Source organism: Monosiga brevicollis, genomic scaffold (assembly GCF_000002865.3).
Source record: "Monosiga brevicollis MX1 MONBRscaffold_28 genomic scaffold, whole genome shotgun sequence".
NCBI lineage: Eukaryota > Choanoflagellata > Craspedida > Salpingoecidae > Monosiga > Monosiga brevicollis.
The window spans coordinates 209,690-232,963 of record NW_001865065.1 but is presented as its reverse complement, the minus strand read 5'-3'; the positions used below and the strand labels follow the sequence as shown (position 1 = coordinate 232,963).

At 55.0% G+C, this 23,274-nt stretch overlaps 11 protein-coding genes across 11 annotated transcripts; 6 read left to right on the top strand and 5 right to left on the bottom strand.

Moving 5' to 3' along the window:
* Window positions 1–149: 149 nt before the first annotated feature.
* Window positions 150–1,442, top strand: MONBRDRAFT_11330 (uncharacterized protein; the record flags this gene model as incomplete). Its single annotated transcript, XM_001749176.1, has 1 exon — window positions 150–1,442. The coding sequence occupies one exon, from the start codon at window positions 150–152 to the stop codon at window positions 1,440–1,442; it is 1,293 nt and encodes a 430-aa protein (XP_001749228.1).
* Window positions 1,443–1,477: 35 nt separating this feature from the next.
* MONBRDRAFT_33982 (uncharacterized protein) lies at window positions 1,478–2,985 on the bottom strand (the record flags this gene model as incomplete). Its single annotated transcript, XM_001749091.1, has 7 exons — window positions 1,478–1,706; window positions 1,792–1,873; window positions 1,964–2,055; window positions 2,174–2,268; window positions 2,376–2,666; window positions 2,790–2,874; window positions 2,963–2,985. The coding sequence occupies 7 exons, from the start codon at window positions 2,983–2,985 to the stop codon at window positions 1,616–1,618; spliced, it is 759 nt and encodes a 252-aa protein (XP_001749143.1). The 3' UTR covers window positions 1,478–1,615.
* A 621-nt stretch (window positions 2,986–3,606) lies between these two features.
* On the top strand, window positions 3,607–4,498 carry MONBRDRAFT_28691 (uncharacterized protein; the record flags this gene model as incomplete). The annotated part of the gene is made up of 3 exons (XM_001749175.1): window positions 3,607–3,752; window positions 3,899–3,980; window positions 4,079–4,498. The coding sequence occupies 3 exons, from the start codon at window positions 3,607–3,609 to the stop codon at window positions 4,496–4,498; spliced, it is 648 nt and encodes a 215-aa protein (XP_001749227.1).
* Window positions 4,499–5,705: 1,207 nt separating this feature from the next.
* MONBRDRAFT_11328 (uncharacterized protein) lies at window positions 5,706–6,663 on the bottom strand (the record flags this gene model as incomplete). The annotated part of the gene is made up of 4 exons (XM_001749090.1): window positions 5,706–5,844; window positions 5,946–6,099; window positions 6,360–6,414; window positions 6,496–6,663. 4 exons carry the CDS (start codon window positions 6,661–6,663, stop codon window positions 5,706–5,708), a joined length of 516 nt encoding a protein of 171 aa, XP_001749142.1.
* A 569-nt stretch (window positions 6,664–7,232) lies between these two features.
* Window positions 7,233–8,531, top strand: MONBRDRAFT_11327 (uncharacterized protein; the record flags this gene model as incomplete). Its single annotated transcript, XM_001749174.1, has 1 exon — window positions 7,233–8,531. One exon carries the CDS (start codon window positions 7,233–7,235, stop codon window positions 8,529–8,531), a length of 1,299 nt encoding a protein of 432 aa, XP_001749226.1.
* A 420-nt stretch (window positions 8,532–8,951) lies between these two features.
* MONBRDRAFT_38583 (uncharacterized protein) lies at window positions 8,952–11,901 on the bottom strand. The gene is made up of 9 exons (XM_001749089.1): window positions 11,808–11,901; window positions 11,586–11,666; window positions 11,367–11,502; window positions 11,182–11,265; window positions 11,003–11,103; window positions 10,800–10,923; window positions 10,371–10,713; window positions 10,089–10,256; window positions 8,952–9,954 (listed from the first exon to the last, which is right to left on the bottom strand). The coding sequence occupies exons 1-9, from the start codon at window positions 11,862–11,864 to the stop codon at window positions 9,087–9,089; spliced, it is 1,962 nt and encodes a 653-aa protein (XP_001749141.1). The 5' UTR covers window positions 11,865–11,901; the 3' UTR covers window positions 8,952–9,086.
* Window positions 11,902–13,112: 1,211 nt separating this feature from the next.
* On the top strand, window positions 13,113–16,325 carry MONBRDRAFT_38582 (uncharacterized protein; the record flags this gene model as incomplete). Its single annotated transcript, XM_001749173.1, has 8 exons — window positions 13,113–13,397; window positions 14,622–14,795; window positions 14,917–15,057; window positions 15,123–15,253; window positions 15,344–15,468; window positions 15,594–15,782; window positions 15,868–15,954; window positions 16,058–16,325. 8 exons carry the CDS (start codon window positions 13,113–13,115, stop codon window positions 16,159–16,161), a joined length of 1,236 nt encoding a protein of 411 aa, XP_001749225.1. The 3' UTR covers window positions 16,162–16,325.
* Window positions 16,326–16,534: 209 nt separating this feature from the next.
* On the bottom strand, window positions 16,535–17,530 carry MONBRDRAFT_11324 (uncharacterized protein; the record flags this gene model as incomplete). The annotated part of the gene is made up of 1 exon (XM_001749088.1): window positions 16,535–17,530. The coding sequence occupies one exon, from the start codon at window positions 17,528–17,530 to the stop codon at window positions 16,535–16,537; it is 996 nt and encodes a 331-aa protein (XP_001749140.1).
* Window positions 17,531–18,779: 1,249 nt separating this feature from the next.
* Window positions 18,780–19,085, bottom strand: MONBRDRAFT_11323 (uncharacterized protein; the record flags this gene model as incomplete). The annotated part of the gene is made up of 1 exon (XM_001749087.1): window positions 18,780–19,085. The coding sequence occupies one exon, from the start codon at window positions 19,083–19,085 to the stop codon at window positions 18,780–18,782; it is 306 nt and encodes a 101-aa protein (XP_001749139.1).
* Window positions 19,072–19,533, top strand: MONBRDRAFT_28687 (uncharacterized protein; the record flags this gene model as incomplete). The annotated part of the gene is made up of 2 exons (XM_001749172.1): window positions 19,072–19,292; window positions 19,368–19,533. 2 exons carry the CDS (start codon window positions 19,072–19,074, stop codon window positions 19,531–19,533), a joined length of 387 nt encoding a protein of 128 aa, XP_001749224.1.
* Window positions 19,534–20,270: 737 nt separating this feature from the next.
* On the top strand, window positions 20,271–23,093 carry MONBRDRAFT_33978 (uncharacterized protein; the record flags this gene model as incomplete). The annotated part of the gene is made up of 11 exons (XM_001749171.1): window positions 20,271–20,362; window positions 20,483–20,496; window positions 20,635–20,695; window positions 20,779–21,050; window positions 21,179–21,816; window positions 21,921–22,050; window positions 22,117–22,237; window positions 22,362–22,435; window positions 22,549–22,715; window positions 22,856–22,891; window positions 22,990–23,093. 11 exons carry the CDS (start codon window positions 20,271–20,273, stop codon window positions 23,041–23,043), a joined length of 1,659 nt encoding a protein of 552 aa, XP_001749223.1. The 3' UTR covers window positions 23,044–23,093.
* Window positions 23,094–23,274: the final 181 nt, after the last annotated feature.

The following is a 23,274-nucleotide window of genomic DNA, read 5'->3' as shown; positions in this document are numbered from 1 at the left end:
CTCTCAAACTCTCTCAAACTCTCTCTCAAACTCTCTCTCTCAAACTCTCTCTCTCTCTCTCAAACTCTAACACTCTCTCAAACTCTCTCTCTGTGGCATCCTGGGTGTGTCTGCTTGCCTGGACGTGAGAAGGGGAGAGGAGGTCAATCATGGGTTGCGGGTGGTGGGAATGGCGGTGGGCACCCCTGCTGCTTGCCTTGATGTTGGCAAAGCCGGTGCAAGGGGAGAGTTTGCCGTTTCAATTGTACGTTGATCCGGCAGGGCATCTGCAGGTTGGCATGCCCAACAACGCGACGACTCGGCATGTCATGGTGCAGGAGCGCGACGTTGTCCAAGAGTTGAAGGACTTGCAATGGCAGTTTCAGCAGCTTGCCCGGCGTCGTGCCACCAATGATCGTTTGGCCCGGCGTCTCAACGGTGGCTGGATTCTCACCAGCCTTGAGCAAGTGGGCACCCAAGGTGCACCAACCCCACGCGCCCAATACCGATTTGGTATATCAGCCGACATGGATGGAGCCACCCTTGCCGTGGGATCCCTGGCGGACAATGATCTGGGTCTTGAGGACGGCTCAATCACCGTGTATCGCCGTGACCCCGTCACTCGCCAATACAACCTTCACTCCACCATTGAGGCCCCCCACTTCATCCCGTCGTTGCCCTCGCCCGTGGGTGTAGCTGTCGCCGTGGAAGGACCTCGTCTCGCAGCTGGCGCCTGGAGTCACGACTTTGTGACAGCCAACGAGGGCGCCGTTTACATGTTCCACCTCGAAGAGGCGACGGACGAGTACATGTACGAGCAGACCATCATGGCCCCCGTCCCCCAGCTTGGCGGTCGCTTCGGCGTCGATGTGGATCTTCATCGCAATTGGCTCGCTGTGGGTGCCCATAGCGCCGACGAGGCAGGGGTGGCTTCGGGAGCCGCATATGTCTTCAATGGCACAACGTTTTTCCAAAAGCTGACACCCGCCAACGCCCAAGCCGGGGACCAGTTTGGTATAGCGGTGGCTCTCACCGACGACTACCTGGCTGTCGGCGCCTTTGGGCGTGACGACCACGGCAACAACTCGGGCATCGTCTACCTCTTTCGCACCAACGCCACAGGGCATTTTGAAGAACATGCCCAGCTGTACTCACCCTTCCCGATGGTCAACGAGCAGTTTGGCATATCGCTGGCCTTTGCTGACAACGTGCTCCTCGTTGGTGCATACAGTACGGCACCCAAGGGAGCCATCAAGGCGGGAGCCGTCTACACGTTCTTTATCGATGAAATGGGCCTCGTCCACCCAGGCGCGCCGCTGCGCGGCCCCGGTGGTGGCATTGCCAACGACTTGTTTGGCTCGGCCGTCGCGGCGACTCCCTTTGCCAGCACTGTAGTCGTCGGGGCCATGGACCACACTGTTCAGCTCCGAGATGACGCTGGGGGCATCTTTTTTTTCGAGTGATATCCCAAGAGAGGTGCGTGGTGAACAACCAGACTGTGATACAACCAAATTGATTTTGGGCGCGCGCGTGGTGACTTCATTGGTCGTCCGTTTGCTTCCAGTCCGTGAAAAGTGAAAGAGAAAAAAAAGCGCAAAGCAAGACGGGGGGGCTCTGAGCAGTCACGCTAATGCCTTTAAACTTGCTTGAGCGCAGCTGCAGCCAGGGTGTGTGCCTCCTTGTCGTCGGCGTTGTTGGCGGGCATTTCCAGACAGGTCTCCAGCCAGCTGATGAAACAGCAAGATGTGAGGGTGGCAGCAACAAAATACAACGACGCTGGGAGCATTCGATCGAAACCATGTCGCGTCATACCGCCGAGCCTCCTCCTTACGACCCAATCGGGCGTACGTCAGGCCCAAGTAGTAGGCATTCTTCGTGTAAAACCCAGGTTCGGCTAGAAAAAAACGGGTATGGTAAAGCGAGCCGTCACGGTGAGTGTATCCCAACGTCGGGCCTTGAACGAGACGATCCGGTGGCGACGCACTGGCTTCGGCCTGCTCAAAGTTGGCAAGAGCCTCCTCGTAGGTGCTACTGGGTGGGGTTGCAAAAACGGCTGCTGCTGCCTTTCGCTGATACCTATAGAGCCAGTTGCACAGCACATCGCGAGACAAAACATTTGAGCCGGATGACGACTTGCTTGGTTTGCTTCAGGCAAATAGTGACGCCCGGCTGTTGCTTGCAACATCGAACACACCATGGGAGGTCAGCAAAGGAGAAGCACCAGACGCCCAAAAGGTGACGGGAGGTGGCGTCCTTGGGGTTGAGCTCGATGGCTTTTTGAAAATGTTCCTGGTTTTGCAATTCAAATCCAAGCAAAATTTATGGATGATTGGACAAGCTCGAGAAGGCTTCCTGGGGCGCTGCCACCGATGGTACCACGTCATGGACGGACGCACCTTCATGGTGTATGACTTGAGCAGCTTGGCTTTGAGACCTTCAAAATCGCCGACATCAGAGATCATGATGGCCATCCACTTGTGGGCCGCGCTGACCTGAGGAGCATAGACGACAGCCCGCTCGGCGGCAGCGTAGCCCTCGTAGATCAGGCGTTTCTTCTCCTCCTTGTTGCTGAGTTCAGCCGCCATGTCGTGGCAGGCCCGGGCAAAGTGCCACAGCAGCTGGCCCTGCAGCTCATCTTCCGGGAGCGTGGCATCATTGACCACGTCCTGCAGCGCCAAATAAATGCCCTGCGGCAGAGGCAAAAAAAAAGAAAAAGAAAAACAGATGAGCGCACGTGCGCGCGTGAGCGCCGATTCGCTCATCAGTGAGCGGCTACGCTGCGACCCATGCCATGCCATTCAAAGCCATACCTCGGGATCGGTGCCATACCGCTGCTCGGCATTGCGCAGAAGAGTCGTGCGATCCGTGACGTCGGCATAGACCAGTCCGCAAGTACTGACGCCCGCAACCACACCCAACCCAGCGCGGAACAACCAGGACGCAGCCTGGCTGCCACTGAACCCCTTGGTGTGATGCCGCTCACCTGCACCCATGGCAGCCAGCCATCGCGCCCCTGCAGCTGCGGAGCAGCCATTGCTCCCCACCGCTCGCACTCCCACGAGCCCACGCCCAGCCCCACGCACCCGCATCGCCGTCTGCCGCCACATCCTGCCAGTCAATGATCGATCGATCAAAACCGCTCACTTCTCCAAAAAAATTTTGCTGTTCACTGCCGAGAAAGACTAAAAAATTACGCTCTCAAACTCTCTCTCAAACTCTCTCTCAAACTCTCTCTCAAACTCTCTCTCAAACTCTCTTTCACACTCTCTCAAACTCTCAAACTCTTTCAAACTCGCTCTCTCTTTCAAACTTTTTGTGCTCTGTCTCTCTCAAAAAGCTCTGTGCTCTGGCTCTCTCTCTCTCTCTCTCTCAAACTCTCTCTCTCTCTTTCAAACTGTCGCTCTCAAACTCTCTCTCTCTATCAACTCACAAAAAAAAAAAAAAAAATTCCTGCTCGGACACACACACTCTCTCGCTCACTCTCACCCACGAGTCGCAGGCTCGTGAGTGTGTGTGTGTGTGTGTGTTTACGCTCATCAGAAGCCAGTGGCATTGCAGCAGGGGAGGGGGAGGGGCTCTGGAGGCGCGCAGACCGGTCGGTGGGGGGTTCAGCTTTCTCATGCCAATATGACGACAGCGCGTGCGCTGTTGGCGGCGGAGCAGCTCGCGGACAGTCCCTCGCGCAGGGATGACATCTCCGCGGAGAAGGAGGCTCGGTATCGCCGCGAGGGTGCCGTCTTTATTCGCCAAATGGCCCAGGAGCTTGACATCACGTGCGTATAGCCAGGGCTCCCCGACCCAAAACTCTTGGTCCTGGTGCCACTTTCAAACGCTTCTCTCGCCCCATCTCGCAAGCTCACCCCTCGTCCCACGCCATCGTGTTTTGCGTGGCCTCTTTCAACATGGCATTGCTACGTAGAGCGGCCAACACCATCGCCACCTGCATATGGCTCTTTCATCGCTTCTATGTCAAGCATTCTTTCAAAAACTATAATCGCTGGGTTCGTCTTACCCGGGAAATGCAGCGCCTCACAACTCACGTCGCAGTCTCACTTCGAGCCCGACCTTTGCCTCCCGTGGCCTGAATTGAATGGTGCAGAACGTGGCTGGTGGATGCTTCTTCGCCGGTCTCAAGGCTGAAGAGCAACCAAAACGCTGCAAGCAAGTGGTTCCCGTCTTTGCACAATTAAAGGCCCGCCGAGCCGGCCAGCCCTTTGACAACTCGGAAAAGGTTGGCCTGTCGGCACGCCTCGGCTGTACCGAACCAACGCCTGCACCAACGCTGCCAACTCACACATCTCTGGTGGCGTGCTGCGCCCGTGTGCCAAAGCAGCAATATTTGGAGCAGCGCGAGCGCTTACTGGCATTTGAGCGATTCGTCCTTCAAGAGCTCGAGTTTGACTTGCATGTCGACCACCCCTTCCCAATCTTGTTCGACCTCGCCCAGCGCCTCGAGTCGGGTTGGTCCTGTTTCAAACGGTCATCTGGTCGCTACAACCTGTGTGTCCCCTTATTTTAAGGCTTGCCTTGCGGCTCTGTTGCAGTTGAAGGAGGGCGATGCCCCAAGGAAGTGGTTGAGGCAGCCTACGCTTTTTCATTAGATAGGTGCGCCCCCCTCCCCCTTTCCCGTATTGCACATTGAGCATGTACAATTGGGCACAGCACCAGATCTTACGCCCTTGATGCCCTTCTCATGCCTGCTACCTACTCATACAGCTTTACCATGCCACTTTGCTTGATGCACCCACCCGAGGTCAGTGTTGATGAATGTTGCAATTGCACGTTGTGTCCACAGCTGGCTTTGTTGTTGCTGTGCGCCTTTTTCTTTCAGTTTCTTCGTTTTGACTTTTTATTCCCGAATGGTCATCCAAGAGTTCATCGGATCTTGTCCAACTGTGGTAATATGACCTGGTCAAATGGGGGAATAGGTGGTGGCGGCAGCCATGATTCACCTGGCGTGCCGTCGAACGGATCCTCAAATACAGCTGCGTACGCGGGAGGGTGGACACTTGGATTGGCTGCAGCGCTTTATCCCTGGCGTGACAGAACAAACCATCTTAGGTGCGTATGCCTCGGCTGACTTTTGTAAACGACATGCACCGCACAGGGGCGGTGGTCAAGTCAGGGCGTTGCTCGCTTCGCGGACCAACTGATCTCGAGTGTGGTGACGAGTAGATATTGGAAACGCATTGTTCGAGACGTACGATAAGATGAAGCAGGATGCCATGAACCGGCAGACACGGCACTCCACCTCGTCTGCTTCACGAGACAGCCCAAAGTCTGTGATAGAGTCACCGGCTGATAGTGAGCCCAAGCGCCGCAAAGTCTGAAGCGCGTTGGGCTTCTGATTGTTCAACCGACTGCTTGTCTTCGCTGATGCATAGTGGCTACTGAGAGAAGTTTCGTCCCTCTGATGACCCCCCTCTTTGTTATTTTCCACGCGCGTGGCCCCCATTCGCTTGAGGGCCTTTGAAGCTGAAGGTGCGGCGTGATGACTCGAGTTTTGGCCTCAGCTTGCAAAGGCATGATTTGCAAATCAATATCCGCAACAAGGCAGCCCACAAACTCACACGACAACCACGGGCAAGGAGAAGAGAGGGAGAGCGACAACTAGTACAAACGGCTGTATAAAAACAAGGCTAGACCCGTGCACGGTATGGCTCGAGCTGGATGAGGGCGCTGCCCGCGAGCCATGTCCATCTCCTGATACAAAAGGGGGGCTTGACTTAAGCTTGATCCGATTCTTGTGCAGCAGCGCGTTGAGCCCGGATCGTGTTTTGCAGATGTTGGCGGATCGCGCTGATGCCATTGTTTGCAAATGTTGGGTGCTTCATGACCTGCTTCATGTTCTCCGCTTCCACGGCCCTACCATGGCGCAGAACGACCGAGACATGCAACACAATTAGCCCGAGGGACGAGGCCATGAGCACGCCACCATCGATTTGGAGACCCGAATGTGCACATACAAGGTGTGCTCGCGTCCAGCCCGTGTGGCGACAAGTTTCGATGGATCCAGGTAGAGGGCAGCTGGGTCGGCGTTGCGTTTGGCATGCCGCGCTGCGGCCTTGCGCGAAGAATTGACAGAGACCATGGTGGTATCGTTCAGAGCCGCCAAAAAGTCTGCGTTCACGAGCAAGGTAAGATTGAGAAGGCAAAGATAGCACAGAAGCGCGGTCAGTGGTGGCACGCCGAATGACGATGAATAAGCAAGACAAAAACAACAACTGACCGCTGAGGTCCCCTGCAATGCCTGCTTTCTTGCCCTTTGGCTTTTGTCGCTGAGTGGTCACGGCGCGGGTGTGCTCGTTGACGCCTGTGCATGTTCAGACGGGCATGAGGGTTTGCCAGCGGCGGGATTTTCATGGCAATTGCCGACTTACGTCGCATAAACTGAACGCGCTTGAGATTGCGGCGATCGCGCTTGCTCAGCCCAGCCTGAAGGAGCAACCACGATGAGGAGGCAGCTCAGGGATGAGCGCCCGCGGACAAGCCTTTGACGAAAGAAGCAGGCCATACCTCAGCCGTGGCCTCCGCCTCGTCACCAGACATGTCGACATCATCAGGCACCGGCTGCACGGCCTTGCGCGTCCGCTTCGTCGATTTGACAGCAATGGCCGAAGCAGTGCTGCCGCCTTTGCCCGCAGTCTTACTCCCGGCCTTGCGCCCAGCTCGTGCGCGCGCCATGACCCGATGTGTCCGTTCAAGGAAGCGACAAAGAAGATCAAGAAGCAAAGCAAAGCCCCGCTGCCCAAGGAACCCGACACCCCCGCGCACACCTCGCACAGCCAGCCAAGCGCCGACAAGGAGATGAAGATGAAGATGAAGATGGACCAGAGCGCGCGCGAGAGAGAGAGAGAGAGAGAGAGAGAGAGAGAGAGAGAGAGAGAGAGAGAGAGAGAGAGTCCAAGAACTGAGCACGCGGTCAATTTCTCTTGCTGTGTGTGTGTGTGTGGGAAACCTCTCTCTCAAACTCCCTCTCTCAAACTCTCTTCTCAAACTCTCTCAAACTCTCTCATCAAATTCTCTCAAATTCTCTCAAAATCTCTTCATCCCTTTGTATCTCAACCTCTCTCCCTTTTCTGTCTCTCTCACAAACTCTTCTCCTCTCAACCTCACTCTCTTTCTTTCTTGCTGCTCACATGAAAAGCTCTTTCGCGCATCTGAATTTATGCGCAGTGTGATCCGATGCTTGGGTGGGTGGGATTGAGCTTCTTTGTAGTGGGGCGGCAGGTCTGGATCGCATCAAGGGCACGATGGCAGAGGCGCAGAAGTTAGATTGCCGGGACTTGAGTGCCTTTGAACGACTTTTCATCGGGGCCAATGTGCGCTTGTTGGCGCATGTGACGCTTCTTGCACCAGTGGCTCCGGAAACCTTGCGGACGGCCCTTCGCTCGGCCGCACGAAACTGGCTGCCCGCTCACCTCCAGCTGGGTGAGGATCAACACAGTCTCGTTCTTTATGATCAACCAGCCGTGGAACTGGCAGACCTGGTAGTACCACGGGTAGAGACGGCGTCGCAGTCTGGCTCCGCCGTGACCAGCGACCGGCTTCAACAAGAAGCTCATACGGATCGGCCCGTGCAACCCGTGAAGGTGCAAGTCCTGTTGACGACAGACTCCAAACTTGCAGTTGGCTTCCTACTCAACGCCAACCATGCTTTCATGGATGGTCGCCTTCTCAAAGCCTATCTCGAGGCTGTTGCCGCTCTGTGTACAGATGGCACGCCCGTGACCAAACCCCTGCCATCCGCCCTGGGACCGCCGTCCTTCCGGCCGTACTGGTCGTCTTTGCTACCTGACCCGCTGCAATGCTCGCCTTTAAAGGCACCAGTTCTCAAAGCACAGGCCCTGTTTGGCACAACGCCCGACTCCCGAGGTGTCAACTTGCATCGCTGCCTTGACCCACAAGCCAGTCAAGCCCTCCGAGCTTACCTCAAAGCCCACGTGAACGGGCCCTTTACGCTGAACGTCGGTCTGGTAGCAGGCCTCCTCCTCGGTGTTGCGGCCGAGTACGCCAGTCACCACCCAGACGCCCCCGCTTGCCCACTGGCCGTCTCAACCCTGGTGGACGTTCGACCCGACCTGCCAGCTGACGTTGACGCTGGCAGTCAACTCGCGCTCAGCTCCATCACTACAGAGTTGAGCGTTGCGAGCCCCAAGGCTGATGAAAATGCTGCTTCCAGCACTCAACGCCATGTCTTTGACACGGTCTGCGCCCAGTATCATGCCCGGTTACAGGAGCAGCTGGCGGCCGGCGAGGCCTACGTGCAGACCTTGGCATTACAGGAAGGGCGTTTTGCTGAGGGTGCCCCCAGTGCCAGCTTTGAAGTGAGCAATCTGGGTGCCACCAACCTTGCTGGAACGGCCCTCTTGGGCCAGCGCTTTGATGCCTTTACTGGACTCAGTATCCTGGTCCACACCGACCCCGCTGGTCTGCACTTGGCCGCTGCCGTTGGTGCTGGCGTTGATGCTCATGCCGTAGCGCGGGCCTTGGGCAACACTCTAGCCCTCTGGACAAGCTTGGGTTCTCCAGGCTCCGTTCCAGAGTCCTAAACCAAAAGAACTCTAGTTCTCCCTCTCTCTCTGGTAATACATTCTTGCTTTATCCTTTTTTTTTTTCCTTTTTTTTTTCCTTTTTTTTTTCTTTTTTTTCTGAATTCTCTGCTTTTTTTCTGCTTTATTTTTCCAAAACTGATGATGAAACCTAGTAATGGCACCCCCCTTGTAAGTCAAAGCCTGCCTGTACTGATTGATCATTGACACTTTGAAGGCGATTACGCGCCAGACCGCGTCGTAGCTGGGTTTGGTGTTAAACGCTGCGACATCTGTTTCAAAACTTCTATGATACTCAGCATGAATGTCAGGCTCCAGGGACGGATTTGCTAAAGATTACCTTTGGATCCCCTCCTCCGAGTGATTCTTTTGCTCACACAATCTTTAAACATTCACCTTACACCTTAAACCATGATTCATGTGTGCTGCAATCAATTTACACCTGAGCGCCGTGTACTCAACGGGCGACCGCGGGCTGGATACCTCTTTGGCAGAGGACACAAGACCGAAAGGAAGGGAAATAAAAAAAAGCTACGACAACGGTTCGCAGACGAGTTATGCGTAGAGGCCATCGATGACGTCTTTGTACTTTTCGTAGACCACAGGCCGCTTGAGCTTGAGGGTAGGGCCCAGTTCACCACCAGGCACGCTAAAGTCCACGGGCAGGATGTAGCTCTTTTGCACGTTTTGGGCGCGCGACACAGACTTGTTGTTGGCCTCCTTGCGCTTGGCATCAATGTACTCGATGACCTTGGGGTCTTCGCGCGCGGCGCTCACCGTGGTGGCGCTGCTGCCAATGGAGCTCAGAATCTCGATGACTTGATCCGTCAGCTTGTCCAGCGGCTCACCCGATTCGACGTCCACCTCGCACTTGAGCGTGACGACTTGGCTCAGAAACTTGCGCTTGTCACCAATGACCATAACATTGCTGAGGATCGGGCAGCACGCCTTCATGGTGTCCTCGATGGGCACGGGGGCCACGTTCTCACCGCCGGCCGTGATGATAATTTCCTTGATGCGGCCTGTGATGAAGAGAAAGCCTCGGTCATCCATGCGTCCCACATCGCCCGTGTGCAACCAGCCATCCTCATCAATGGTCTCGCGAGTCTTCTCCTCATTGAAGAGGTAGCCCTTCATGACGTGACGACCGCGCATGCAGATTTCGCCATCGCCATTGGCATCGGGGTTGTCAATCTTGGTCTCAAGGCCGGCCATCGTCACACCCACAGAGCCTGTCGTGTGATTGCCGCTGCGGTTGACGGTTTGCGGGCCCGTGTTCTCGCTCATGCCGTACACTTCCATGATGGGCAAGTACAGGCTCAAAAAGTAGTCGAGCGTCTCCCGGCTGATGGGTGCAGCTGCCGTGGCCAGGAAATGGCAGCGGTCAAGGCCCAACTTGGCGCGAATCTTCTTGAAAACCAGTCTAGCAATGTTGCATCAGGCCAAGCGTGAGGTCAGCTAAAGCTCCGTGGGAGCAATGTGTAGTGTGTGTAATCCATGCAGCGTTGATGTCAATGCCGGGGACAACAGGCAGCTTTCGAAAAAGTGTCAACATACTTGTTGGCGAGGCCAAACCCAGAGGGGCGGCGTTCGCCGCGCTGATCGGCCATGGAGGCTTCCATGCCTTTGCGCTTGGCCCAGGTGGCAATCTTCTTCTTGAGGCCCGTGGACTGGGCACCCACAATGCGCATTTTTTCCTCAATCTTCTCCCACACACGTGGGACACTATATGGTGTTTGTTGGCAAGAAAAGAAAAATAAAAAAAATTACGCATGTTGGTGAGAAAGAAAGAGGAATCACCATGCGAGGGGTTGCTGTGCGCAGATGCTGCCGACGTACCCCAGGAAGATGGTAGGGCGCACTTCAGCCAAGGTGGTGGGCAGGCTGCCCTTGAGGGCGTCCGGTTGAGCAAACCAGACCTTGGCCCCCATCAGAATGGGTGCATGCATGTCCAGGATTTGGGCGGCAATGTGGGAGAGGGGAAGGTAGGAGATGATGTGCTCCTGACGATGATCATCCAGACGGGCGTGCGTGGAGAGTGCCTTGGCAGTCCAAGTGATGTTGTCGTGTGTCATCATCACGGCCTTGGGGGTACCTGTGGTGCCACTGGTGTAGATGAGGGTGCAGCACTCGCCTGGAGACTGCACCTTCATGCGGTTGTGCACTTCGTGCTCCGCCACATCTACGCCACAGTCATTGGGTCAGATGCAAGTGTTTGACAAATTCACCACCGATCGAGGTGGAGAGAAAGGCGAGGGCGCAACCTACCTCGGCCACCGCGCATAAACTCGTCCCAGCCAATGACCTTGATCTTGAGGTCTTTGCGATCCTTCTCCTCAACAGGCTCACCCCACATGACCACCAATTTGACAGTGGGCAGTTGATCCTGAACCTGCAAAAAGAAACGCAGACCAATTGTAAGCAAAGGAAGAGTCACAAAAACATCCAAGGCGTCGAATCACGTGTCACACCTCCTTGATCTTGGCGAGCTGCTTGCGGTCTTCCACAAAGAGAAACTGGCTGCGGGAGTGGTCAGCCACATACTGCAGGCTCTCGGGTCCATTGGTGGTGTCTAACGCGGATAAGCGCAGTCAGCACGGCGTTGGTTCATCCGGGCGAGAGGTGGGAAAGGGTGGGTTGGGGTACGTACAGATGCCAGAGGCGAAACCACCGGCGAAGACGGCACCAAGATCGGCGATGAACCACTCGGGTGAGTTGAAGCCAATGATACCAACTGTGGGCAAGGGCCAGTTCAGCGTGAGGGTATAACTATTGTAGGATGTGGGACTGAACACGCAAGCTGGCGACGGCCGAGATCGGGAGGCAACGACTGACCAGAGTGGTGGCGATCAAGGCCAAAATGGATAAAGGCCTTGGCGGCGGTGATAATGTCGCGGTGGTAGTCGCGGTAGGTCCAGGTGTGCCAGTATCCATCGCGCTTTACAGCGAGCGCATCGCGATCGCCAAAGCGCTGTGAAAAAAGCCATCAGGGGGGGTGGGTGAGAAGCCGGGTGTTGGCAGACGGGTCAAAACGGCCAATGACGAGCAGCGTACTTCGACAGTTTCTTTGAAGCGTTCCATGACCGTAACGGGCTTGATCGACGCGATGCCATCAGGCGTGGTCTTGATGTCAAGCTGGAACGTGACGTGGACGGCAAGGTAAGCGCGAGAAGGCAAGAGGCACGGAGGTGGTGGTATAAATATCATATACACATGCGCAGCACAATGAGAGTAGGCCAAGATTTTGCACAGCAGTGCACGGGGCAAGGAACGTACCACGGTGTCGGGATCCACACCATAGTGTTGGCCCAAGGGCAATTGTTTGGACTCCATCGTGGCGCGGCGGCGATTGGATGCGCTTCAAAGGCCTGATGGCGGTCGAAGCACAGACAGATGCGCGGTAAGGCTTCAGTCGCTCGTGAACAATCGGAACGAGTGGTATGTGGGTATACACAAGGGGTTGGGTTTTAGGAAAAGGCAAGAGGAGAGCAGGGCATGTCGATCGGCAGTCGTGCGCTGCGAAAGCCAAGGGGGCGTGCCAACGTGGCGGTACAACGCCAAAGGATCACATGCCCACAACGGCGACGCGATCCCCCACTCGCTCCAAAACACAGAGCCAAACAGAAAGAGGAAGAGGAAGGGAAAGGAAGAGGAAGAGGAAGAGGAGGAAGAGGACAGAGTAGAGCCGCTGCCACTGGATGCCCCACTGGATGCCACTGGATGCCCAGGAGGGTCCCAGGAGTCTGGAGGACGGCGCGACCACATCTACCTGATGGTGACAAAAAAATGCCAATGTGCACACGAGGAAGCGACAATAACTGATGTTTTTGCTACGATAACTTGACCCGGTGTTGGTAGGGAAACACTGTGTGTGATCACTGCCAACGACAACATGTCGTGTTGATATAGACAAGAACTCACACAACGCAGCAACATGCGAAAACATCACTACAACAAACCGAGAGCGAGAGAGAGAGAGAGAGAGAGTGTGTGTGTGAGAGAGAAAGAGCGAGTGTGAGAGAGAGAGAGAGAGAGAGAGAGAGAGAGAGAGCTCTGCGGGAGATCGGAATCTGATTGCGTGGGTCGAGATCAGGGACGACAGCGGGCGTATCACCCATTCTGGGCGCGTGTTTGGTTTTTGGAGGCTGCAATCACTTCACATTCCATTTCCAGCATGTATCTGCAGCCGCACAGTTGACGGTTCACACGGTTGAAGCTGGCACTGTGGCACTGTGTGAGAGGCAGCCATCGTCGCCCTTTGCGCCGCCATTTGCGCGCCGCCATATGGTTCGCGATCTCACTCGCTTGGTGGAGTGCCAAACCAATCTACCTGCACAAACTAGCTTTTATACAGCAACAACTACCTGAAATTCTCAAGGTAGTACAAGGTTGAGATTCATATTTTCTTCATAAACTCGTCTTAGTCATGCATTAATAATGCTGTGCTAGCCATGACACGGGATGACATCACATAACGTTGCGCAATAACAACAGAGCTCTAACAACACTGTTGGTTATCGTGACTGTGTTCGTAGATTGAATTGTCAGCATTTTACAGCCGTTCCCCGTCACACGCTCATCATGTCGACGCCCACCGAGGTCGAAGTGATGACCCGCACGGCCGAGGAGACCCGCGCGGCGCTGCAGGCGGCGGAGCAGGCTTCGGCCGTGTGCGGTGAGGGGGATAAGTCTGGGCAAGAACACGTAAAACAGTCACCCGAGCATTTGGCTGATGCGGCTGCTGCCAGGCTGTTGAACGTGCTGCTGTTTTGGTATCAGCCTGATCGGGCTGATCTGACCAGTCTCACTTGGCATCGGGATGCCCCCGCTGTGCCTCAAAACCTGGGAAAGGCTTTTCTCGTCAAGGTGAGCACCCGCCCCACACTCCTCCTCATTTCATCTTTCTGTATGGGCTGCCTCGTGCTCATCCCCCCCATGGCTGCCGGTTCGGTCCTTGGCGTGTTGGCTACCTCAGCTGCACAGTGTTTTGGGCGAGTCCGAATTGACGCATTACTTCTTCAAGGTCTGTCAGCTTGTAGAGGGCCTACTGCCGTCCATGCCGCCGCCCATGACACCATTTTGAGACTTCAAAACTTTGGCGACTTTTCTCATGTGGCTTTCACCCGCCGGCTCTTGTGCTTCTCGCCGTCATCCGACCTTTTGTTGCAAAACTTCTCACAAGAAACTTTTGGAGCTATTGTATCGTCAGCAAGGCTTCCTTGGACGCGCCATGCCTGCCATGCTTATTGAAGCCGTGCCTCTGGTCCGTGCTCGGGACTTTTCTCTCGCATCGTCATTGCCTGCTCGCGTTTGTGTTCTTGTCCCTTCCAACACCGATCCTGATCTCGCGTCCGGATGCTCACCGCTGATCATGCGATTAGCTTCTGCGGGAGTGGCGTTCTTTTGGCGCCCATCTTCTGGAAAAAGTTGCTGGTGCCGTTGCTTTGACTGAGCCTGATGCCCTCTATGATCACAGTGCGTACCGTCGATCCGCCCGGGTCTCTCGTTCGCGTCTTTCCAGATGGATTTCACTGATCACTTTGTGCTCGCAGTCACCTCAAATCTGTGGAGTGATGCCACCCCGGCGCCCATTTTTTGTGCGAATGTTCGAGCCCTTTTGCATGCCAATCTCCTTGACCGACTTCCAGTGCACGAGATTAAACAGGTGAACCTCCACCACTATAGGTTTTGGTTTTTTTTTTCTTTTCCATCACCCTTGTTCGCCCTCATCTTCACATGCTGTTTGCATCCCCGACTCGCTAGATTCTGCTCCTCCTCACATGCTTACAAGAACTCAAATTAGCCTCAAAGGTGGCAACAACTTTGGATAACGCAGAATTGCAAAGTTTTCTTGTCACTCTTTGGGACCACATTTTCGCGACAAAAGACAAAAACTTGCAAACCATCTTCGAGCAGCTCCGCCCCGATCGCAAGCTCCCCTGTGCAACACAGCAGCCCATCAAGGTACCTTTTTACTAGTGGCGTTTGACATTCTCGAGTCAGCGACCCAAGTTCACTTGAGAAGCAACAGTTTTCCCGTTCTTTTCCAGCGATGCTCTCACAGTCTTGCTCGCTACTTTTGGTGCTCAGGATCTCCGAAAGTTCTCATCGGAAGCCCTCAAGCTCATCAAAAAGTTTCCGCGAGCAAATGTGCGCAACGCAAGTTTCTTGGTTGACAATGCCGACAATGCCTCCTTTCGCTATCTGCTCAAGGAGTATCGCAAGAGCAACGACACGGCACTGGGCATTGCAGAACTTATCTGGGTTTGTCAACAACCTTATGCTAGACCCCCTTCCTCAGGCTCTCATGACCGTGGATGTCAGGCATGGATGGCTTTCTTTTGCGTTCAAATCAATTGGCTTACCTGTTCATGTGCCTCGACAGCGCATGGCTAAATTTCTGCGCTCAGTGCAAGTGACGGCAAAGAAAAGCAACGTGATCAATCCTTATGAGATCCCCGTCGAGCCTTATTCCAGCTGGCGCGCCCGCCAAGACACAACTCATTTTCTCCTGCCCCTCGATAAGGTCTGTGCGGGCTGTCTGACTCGCGAGGCGCTGTATACACGTTCAACTGATACTCTGTTGTGCAGGAGCCGATTTTCGTGGGCACAGAAGAGCAAGCTGCAGCAGTGCTCGCCGATGTTAAAGCAGACGCCGCGATGCAACGTCCCATCAGCTTTGATTGCGAGTGGGCAGGCACGGTTTCTCTCTACGATGACACGTACGCAGTCTTCGCACCTCTGAATGCTTCCTTCTTTTTCTTTTGCTTGAAGCAGCTCGGCTTCTCACCGCACCATGTCGGGCGGAATAGGCGTCTGGGCATCATGCAGCTGGCCACCAAGTCGGCCGTATATGTCATTGACGCGTGCGCCGAGCCCGGAGTTTTTGACTTTTGTGCCTTTGCCACTCGGCTCTTGCAGCTTACACCTATCATCGGTGCGTCAACTGATGTGTGCGCATTTCGTCCTGTCGGGGTTGTATGCCACCCTGCACAACCTGCACGCATTGAGATAGAGCTGGCTGTCCTGAACGTGCATTTGTGCAACCTCTCGTTGACTTAGGCTTTGGCGTCATGAGCGATCGTGATCAGCTCAAGAGCGCAGGTGTCGATGGTGAATTGGTCGGGCAGCGTGTCCTTGATGTGATGGATACGGTAGCACAGCTTCAGCAGACCATACCTGTACCTCCTACATATCCCGACAAGTGGCAGGGCAGTTCGCCCCGTATATCCTTGGCTGATCTTGTCCAAGGTGAATTGCCTCGAATGCGCGCGGACGCATCTACCCGAGATTGCCGTTCCGTCGAGCTCACGTCTGGGTACGCGCTGGCGATCAGGCTTGGTTGGCGTATCTTTGGCCAAGCATGAACAGCTGGCCGATTGGGAACGACGTCCGCTCCGGCCAGAGAGTTTGCACTATGCTGGTGAGTTGCTCATTTTGGGCAGTGTTGTACCATCTGCCACCACTCTTTTCCTGACCCTCTCGCTTGCTCCCCTTTTCTCACTGAGCGCGTCGATTTGCCTCAGCCCTGGATGCATACGTGCTGCTGCAAGTCTTGGACATTCTTTCTAAGGTTCAGGCAACTGGTCAGTGGCCCAACTTTCAAGTTGTAGGGCCAGGCCACGCTTAGTCTGGCAGTCGATGCAGGAGGGGCCCAGCCCTTGTATTCCTGGATTGTTTGTCAACTGGTTTGACTCGCCATTTGGTTCTTGACTGGGAGTGCATGCGTTGTGGTGTTGGCTGTGTCGTTGCCCATGGTGGCAAGAATTCTCAAGCGAGTATGCATCTCTCGTCAATGCGTCAGTTTACCTTCCACGGACAACTCGAGCGTCTGTCAGCTCTACCTCGACCGAGCAGTGCCATTTACAAGCCAGGTTTCATGAAAAGCAGCATAAATAACTCGATTTATGAGACAAACTCTAAAAACTCGTTCAAGCAGGATCAACAGGCAAACTCGAAGAACTCGTTCAAGCAGGATCAACAGGCAAACTCTAAGAACTCGATCAAGCAGGATTAACAGGATCCTGTGAGGTGCCTTGTAAAGAAGTGGCCCTGGCTTTGGTGCGGCATTTGCGTCCATGCATACGCCACACGGCACGACGTGATGCAGCTTTATAGTCTTGAAAAATTTCTTGATGATCAGCAGTCTCTCGGCCAGCAAGGAGCGCAAGCATATCTTCTCGTTCTGGACCTGTAAACTTGAGCACGGTCTCGTCCCATCGGTACTTTGGAGGATTGCGCAGCCGGTGAAGTCGTGGTATGGGTCCTTCAAACTTTTTCAAATCTGCTGGTAGGGGGAGGCGCAATGGCCTGGGCCCGGCCACAGTCTGAAGCGGTGGCGTTGATTGAGGTTGGTTGGATAAGGGCATGCGGGAATCCGGCCCAGTTGTGGATGAGAGCATGTCGGGGGTGGGCGGCTGGGCTGCATCTTGTTCAACCGTGGGTGACACACGGACGGGGCCAGAAGTCAGGTCACTCGGGCCCGAGGCCTGCGCTGCATGCGGGATGTGAGGGCTGGTCAATGCTTCCTCGGCTCGAAGTGGGAGGAAGCTTTCAGACACGAAGGTTGGCGAGGCAGCCATGTCTGACGTCGCAAAAGGCCCGAATCCTGGTGGGTTTGGTAGGGAGAGTGGGAACACATTCTCGTCAGCTGGGCTCAGAAATGGATGAGATTGCGCAACTGAAATGGAAACAGCAGGCAACGCCTGCGTCGCGATGCTCGAAGCAGCAACGTGGGCGGGCCAAAAGGGCTGAACGAATGGTGGGCACGATGTTGGAATGTTGGGGTTGCTGTAGAAACCAGCTTGATGGGTGATCGGTGGCAGACAATGGCTTGCGCCATGGTGCGGGGTCCCCGAGCTGTAGGGGGCTTGATGTGCCTGGTCCTGTTGAGTGTGCAAGGGGAGGGGGTAATGCCCGAAGAAGTTTGGCGCTAAATATATTTGCTCCTGTGGCTGGGCCGTTGAAAGGATGTCCATGTGAGCCTCGCCCGGGTTCATGCTGGAAGTGCCGGGCACGCCGGTCGAATGTCGTGACTATCGTGCTGGGGTTGGGACCAGTGATTGGCGGCGAGACAGAGGATGAAAAAAAAATGCAAAACTAACCACTTGATTTTGCCTTCGTGCTCATCGTGCTTGCGCCGCAGGGAATGAGGGGATGAAGGGGGTGAACCCTATGTTGACGTGTTTTATGAGAAAGACTCCATACTCATCAGCACAACGAGCTGCTGCAGTGCGCCATGCTCCTGCTTTCAAGTCCTTCAAAGCGAGCGCTGGTGTGGTAGGGCGCAACCTTTGCTAGCTCGTGTGATGCTCTCGAATGGTTACGTCAGCCGCAATGCGGCCGCCTCGTCCCAATGAAATCAACGCAGACGTTGCTCGCAAGACTGGACCTCACATCTCACGAGGACACGGACACGGAGTCATCATCATCATCATGTTCACATGTCAGTACGAAAAAATTAGTACTCCGATGACGCTCAAACGTACATTTATAGTACATAAACTCGGCTTGGAGATATTAATAAAACTGCAATAATCTCCATAAATACCGCATCAATGCCTTGTAAAAGCCAATGCAAAGGAGTTTCAAAACAAAACGAATGAAAAACGAAAAAACGAAAAAAAGCCGAAAAATGGAAAATGTTTTGGTCGCCGTCGGCTCGTGGCAGAGGCTCGTGTGTCTGGACCGTGGCCAGGTGCATGAGAAAATGGGCACCATTGAGTCCGCAGTACTCGGTTGGGGTGGGTCTCGAAGTATAGACTCGTGAACATGTCGAGGAGAAATGCAACTTCCGGCGACAGGTGGATGCACGTGTGCAAGGTTGGCAAAGTGGGTGACACCTCCTCCTCCTTCATATTGCCCCGCTCAGCCGGCAGTCACCGCGGCTCGGGTTTGCGTCCGGTGCAAGACACCAAAAAGGTCACGGGCCCGTCCTTTTCGTGACGGCATCCCCCTTGCAAACGACAGGGCCAGCAAAACATGGAACTGCCCTCAGTCAAAACAAAAAAGCGATTGTAAAATGAAAATCAATGGTCAATTCGAGTTTTTCTGAGAGGGGGCAAAGCGGATAAAAAGACGGGCCTCCACGGCTCGGGCCGTGCGCAAGAGCCCTGAATCGGGTTTTCGGGTGTGGGTGTCAATCCCTTATTCTACTTTTTTATTTTTTTTTTCATTTTTTTAAAGCTTTGCGGCAAGTCTGTTTGCAGCTTGCTTGGCCCATCGGGCAGGCCGGATGCCCGTTCGCGGCTAGCGGCGGAGCAGGCGGGGGTGGCGCAGGCGGCGAAGGTGGCGACGGCGTCGCTGGGCAGACCGGTGCTGATGCATGCGTTGGCGGGCGAGGGTCAGGTCGGCGTAGAGTTCGGGGTGAGGCCGGAGGCGGCGGCGCAGAGCAATGTACTCCACGGGCAGCAGGTTGAAGATGGCTGGGTCCCAGTTGTAGATGGAGCGACGGTGCAGTTGGGCTGCCTCATGGTCGAGCGACTTGGCTTGTAGGTCCTGAAATTCAGCAGGTAGGCGACGATACCGACGTTTGACCACCATGCATCGCGTCATGGTCGCGGGTGCAGCGGTACAAAACGTGACAATGCCAAAGTGTCAGGCAAATGGCAGAGCCTGCAAGCACGGCGGGGCGAATTCGGCAGTGCAGGCCAAGCTGGCAAGCCGCAAGGGAGAGAAGAAGAAAATGCACAGCTACACAAGAGGCTGCCGGTCGTCGGGGGTTGAGCACGGGCAGGAGAACCGCCTCGTTCCGCTGAGCCGGTACGACTTGACCCGTGCGTGCGTGCGTGCGTGCTATCCTGTGTCTACGTTGTTTTGGGACACTGCGCCACTCAGCTTGTACCTCGAAAGAAAAAGCAGCGTGACCCAGCAGGGAACAGCCCAGCAACCAGCCCAGAGCGCAAGTACCCAGCCTTGCACCACGAGAGAGAGTGAGAGTGAGAGAGAGAAAGAAAAAGAGAGAGAGTGTATGTGTGTGGTGTGTGTGTATGAGCGAAAATGAAAAATGCGCTGAAGCGGAACACAGCGGCAGCGCCATTTTACACAAATGCAGTGTCTCGCTTTGTCTGACGTTTGCTCGCGCTCTTCTTTAAATTTCTTTGACTCAAACGACCGTTTCCATCTCTGACTCTGGCTCTTCATCCCTCTTATCTCTGATATGGATCTGTGTCTGATCTCTTCTCTGTTTGTATCTGCGTGTCTGTGTGTCTGTGTCTCTGTCGCTATCTGTGTCTGTGTCTGTGTCGGTCTCTCTTTTCTGTCTCTTCTCTGTCTCTGTCTCTCTGTCTCTCTGTGCGTTTCTTCGTTTCTTCGAGCATCTTCTGCAACCGCCGACGACCGCAATAATGTCAGCATAAAATTTGACAAATTGTCTGACATTTGTCAGAGAAAAAAAGGCGATCTTGACGGTCTGGTCTGCTGGCGCGCTCGGAAGTGGCGGCACGACACTCGGGTCACAGCGCAGGGTCTGACTGCCTTGACGGGCTGGTCGTGGCTTGTGGCTTGACCTTTTGATGTATTTGTCGCTGCTACCGTCTCATCTATTGTCTCATGTCTCCGTCTCGGTTTCTGTCTCCTCCAGCTCCGTCTGCCTCTGTACATACTGTTTCTCTTTGCGGGTCGGTGTTGTGGCACGGGCAGAGTTGAGATCGCACTGACTGGGTGACCCAGCAGCTCAATTTGTACACGAGAAGGGCCAACGGCTGTGAGATTGGCCTGACCGACAGTTGGGAAAAAAACATGGAGAACTTTAACAGTCGGCGCTCGACGGCGCTCAGCCTGGATGGCATGGTGGCTTCCACCCAGCCTCTGGCCAATCGCATCGGGCAAAGGTGAGCTAGCCTCTGAACAGCGTGGCTCGTGCGTTTATGCAGCACGTGTGATCCACCTCACAGTGTAATGCTTTGCCCCGTAACCTGATTATCTTCATGCCCGTCGCCCATCGGCTGCAGGATTCTAGCCCAAGGTAAGTCGTGCACCTCTCAGACGGCGAGTCGGCCAGATCAGATGGCACAGCACAAGCCTGGTCTTCCGCTGACTTTGCCGCCGCGATTCCGTTCTTTTGGCTTTGACCGATCGAAAAAAACATAAAAAAACTCAATAGGTGGCAATGCCGCCGACGCGGCTGTTGCCATGGCGGCAGCCCTCAACGTCACGGAACCCTGGTATGTTCCGGTTGGTGCCCACACCAGTCATGACTTTCTCGAGGCTGGTCTCACTTTGGAGAGGCTGGTGCCGCTTCCTACAGTTCTACCGGCATTGGAGGCGACTGTTTCTGTCTCTATTTCGATGCCACCACCAAAAAGGTGCATGGTCTCAATGGATCCGGACGCACTTCAGCCAACACGACCCTGGAGGCTGTTCGAGCCAGCGGCATCGCTGGTGATAAGCTCCCCTGGGACCATGCTCTCACCGTCACCGTGCCCGGAGCGGCGGCCGGCTGGGTCGATACCATCGAGCACTTTGGTACCATGACCATGCAGCAGGTGCTTCAACCAGCCATCGATCTAGCCCGCCAGGGTACGTTCCCAGCCACACATCTTGATACCCACCCCGTGCGACTCCCGCCCGCTTCGTATCCAGCCTTCTGAGCACCCAAGTGCTTGTCACTCAACATCATCCTGTGCTCTCTTCACGACTCTCTCTAGGTGCCCCCATCCATCATGTTGCTGCTCGAAGCTGGGCGGGAGCTCAAGCCAGTGCTTTGCAAAGCTCGGCCAACCCGGGTGGCCAGGCCATGCTCCTACAAGGCCAGCCTCCCGCCGAAGGTCAGGTAATGGTCATGCCCGAACTGGCCGCCACCTTTGAACTGCTTGCCAGCAAAGGCAAAAGTGGCTTCTATCAGGGCCGTATTGCTCAAGCCATCGTCGACTGTGTGCAAGAGCATGGTGGGATCTTGACCCTGGAAGACCTTGAACAACACCGGAGCACCTTGGATGACCCTCTTTACGTTGATTACGCTGGAGTGCGACTATGGGAGATGCCGCCCAACGGCCAAGGCTTGACCGCGCTTCTGGCTCTCAATATTCTTGAGCACATTCCGGGTTTTGAATCCCTTGAGATCAACTCGACACAGTATCTGCATTTTGTTATTGAAGCCGTTCGCTTGGCCTTTGCTGACACCACCTTTTACGTCGCCGATCCAGCCGTGAGCGCCGTCCCGATCGCAGAGCTCCTGTCCGAGTCATATGCTGCTCAGCGTGCCAAGCTCATCCGGCCTGACGTGGCCATGGCCGAGCCCGATCGCGGTTCCCCTGTCAATTCTTGTGACACGGTCTTGCTCACGGTAGGAATAATGGTGCTCGTCGAGCGAATCCAGTTCTGCTTGGCAAGCGCTCTCCGTGATGGACTCGGACAAACTTTCTCACCAGCTTGTGTGCGTGGTCGTAGGTGACGGACAAGGCGGGCAATGCATGTTCCTTTATCAATTCCAATTACATGGGGTTTGGATCTTGCCTCGTGCCCACTGGTTGCGGCTTTACGCTCCAAAATCGAGGCGCCAATTTTGTTCTTCAATCTGGTATGCTTGCCTGGCATTGTGTAGCCTTCCTTGCGTTCAGGACGTGCTGATCGTCGCTCTGCACAGGCCACCCCAACTGCATTGGCCCCAGAAAGCGACCGTACCACACCATCATCCCGGGCTTGGTCACAAACGCCGACTCGGGCGAGCTTTACATGACCTTTGGCGTTATGGGCGGCTTTATGCAGTAAGTGTCACTGTGCCTTTGTCTCATAGCGGCTCACGATAACCACCATTTGCGCCTGACCTCCGCGGTTCAAGCCCTGACAACGCGTCTTGTTGTTCTTTTTGATTTCTTTCGATGCCACAAGACCGCAAGGCCACGTCCAGGTGTTGTTGAACCTCATTCAGCACGGGCTCTCCCCGCAAGCCGCCTTGGATGCGCGTACGTGGCTTGCAATTGTGTTCTATAACAATGGGCCGCATAGACTCATTTGTGGGACATGAGCTTGGCGGTTTTATCTGCGTCATGACAAACATCTCTTATTTGCGTTTTAGCTCGCTTTTGTGTCGGACCGGGCCACGAAGGCGCTGCTGGCGGAGTGGCGTTGGAGGAAGGCATCTCGGCGCAAGTGCAGGCTGAACTTGCGGCCATGGGCCATGAAGTAGAACTCTTGACTGGCTACGATCGTTCTCGCTTTGGACGCGGTCAAGTCATCCGCCAGGTTTGTGCCCTGCACTTGCTATAGTTGTCTTTCTTCGTTCCATCCAAAGCAGGGGAGCTGCGTTTACCATGCCGTGTCTACTTTGCCACGTCTGCTGATTTCTCTCTACCCCCCCACTCTTTGTTTTCCTCTTTTCGCAGGAGATGCAAGCTGCGTCCGACGGCACAACACGTCGGGTATGTCACGCTTTAGATGCTCATGCAAAAGGATCAATTGGCTAATGTCGCAAAATGTCCTCCTAACTTTCCTTCGTATATCCTGGCAATGCACACAGGTGTGGGCAGCGGGCAGTGATCCCCGAGGCGACGGCGCTGCCGTTCCTGCCTAGGTCTAGGCACGCAAGGCTTGATATGACATCTTGAATTTACTCAATGTTGCAAAATTGCTCCAAAAACGATTGCAGAGTTTCTCGCTCCGGGGTGTTTGACTTTGGGGAGGGGACATAATGCCCGCCTGCAAGTGAGCCCAGTGCGCGTATCACCATCAGGGGCATCAAGAATTCAGCAGGCATTGGGGGTCAGAGGAGGGGGGGGGGGGGGGGGGAAGGTAAACCCCCACC

Coding starts and splice junctions, on each gene's coding strand:
- MONBRDRAFT_38583 (XM_001749089.1), bottom strand. CDS start 11,864: ATGGAGTCCAAACAATTGCCCTTGGGCCAACACTATGGTGTGGATCCC. Junction 11,266..11,366: donor CCTTGATCGCCACCACTCTG/GTCAGTCGTTGC, acceptor CCTTGCCCACAG/TTGGTATCATTGGCTTCAAC. Junction 10,924..11,002: donor AGCTCGCCAAGATCAAGGAG/GTGTGACACGTG, acceptor TTCTTTTTGCAG/GTTCAGGATCAACTGCCCAC.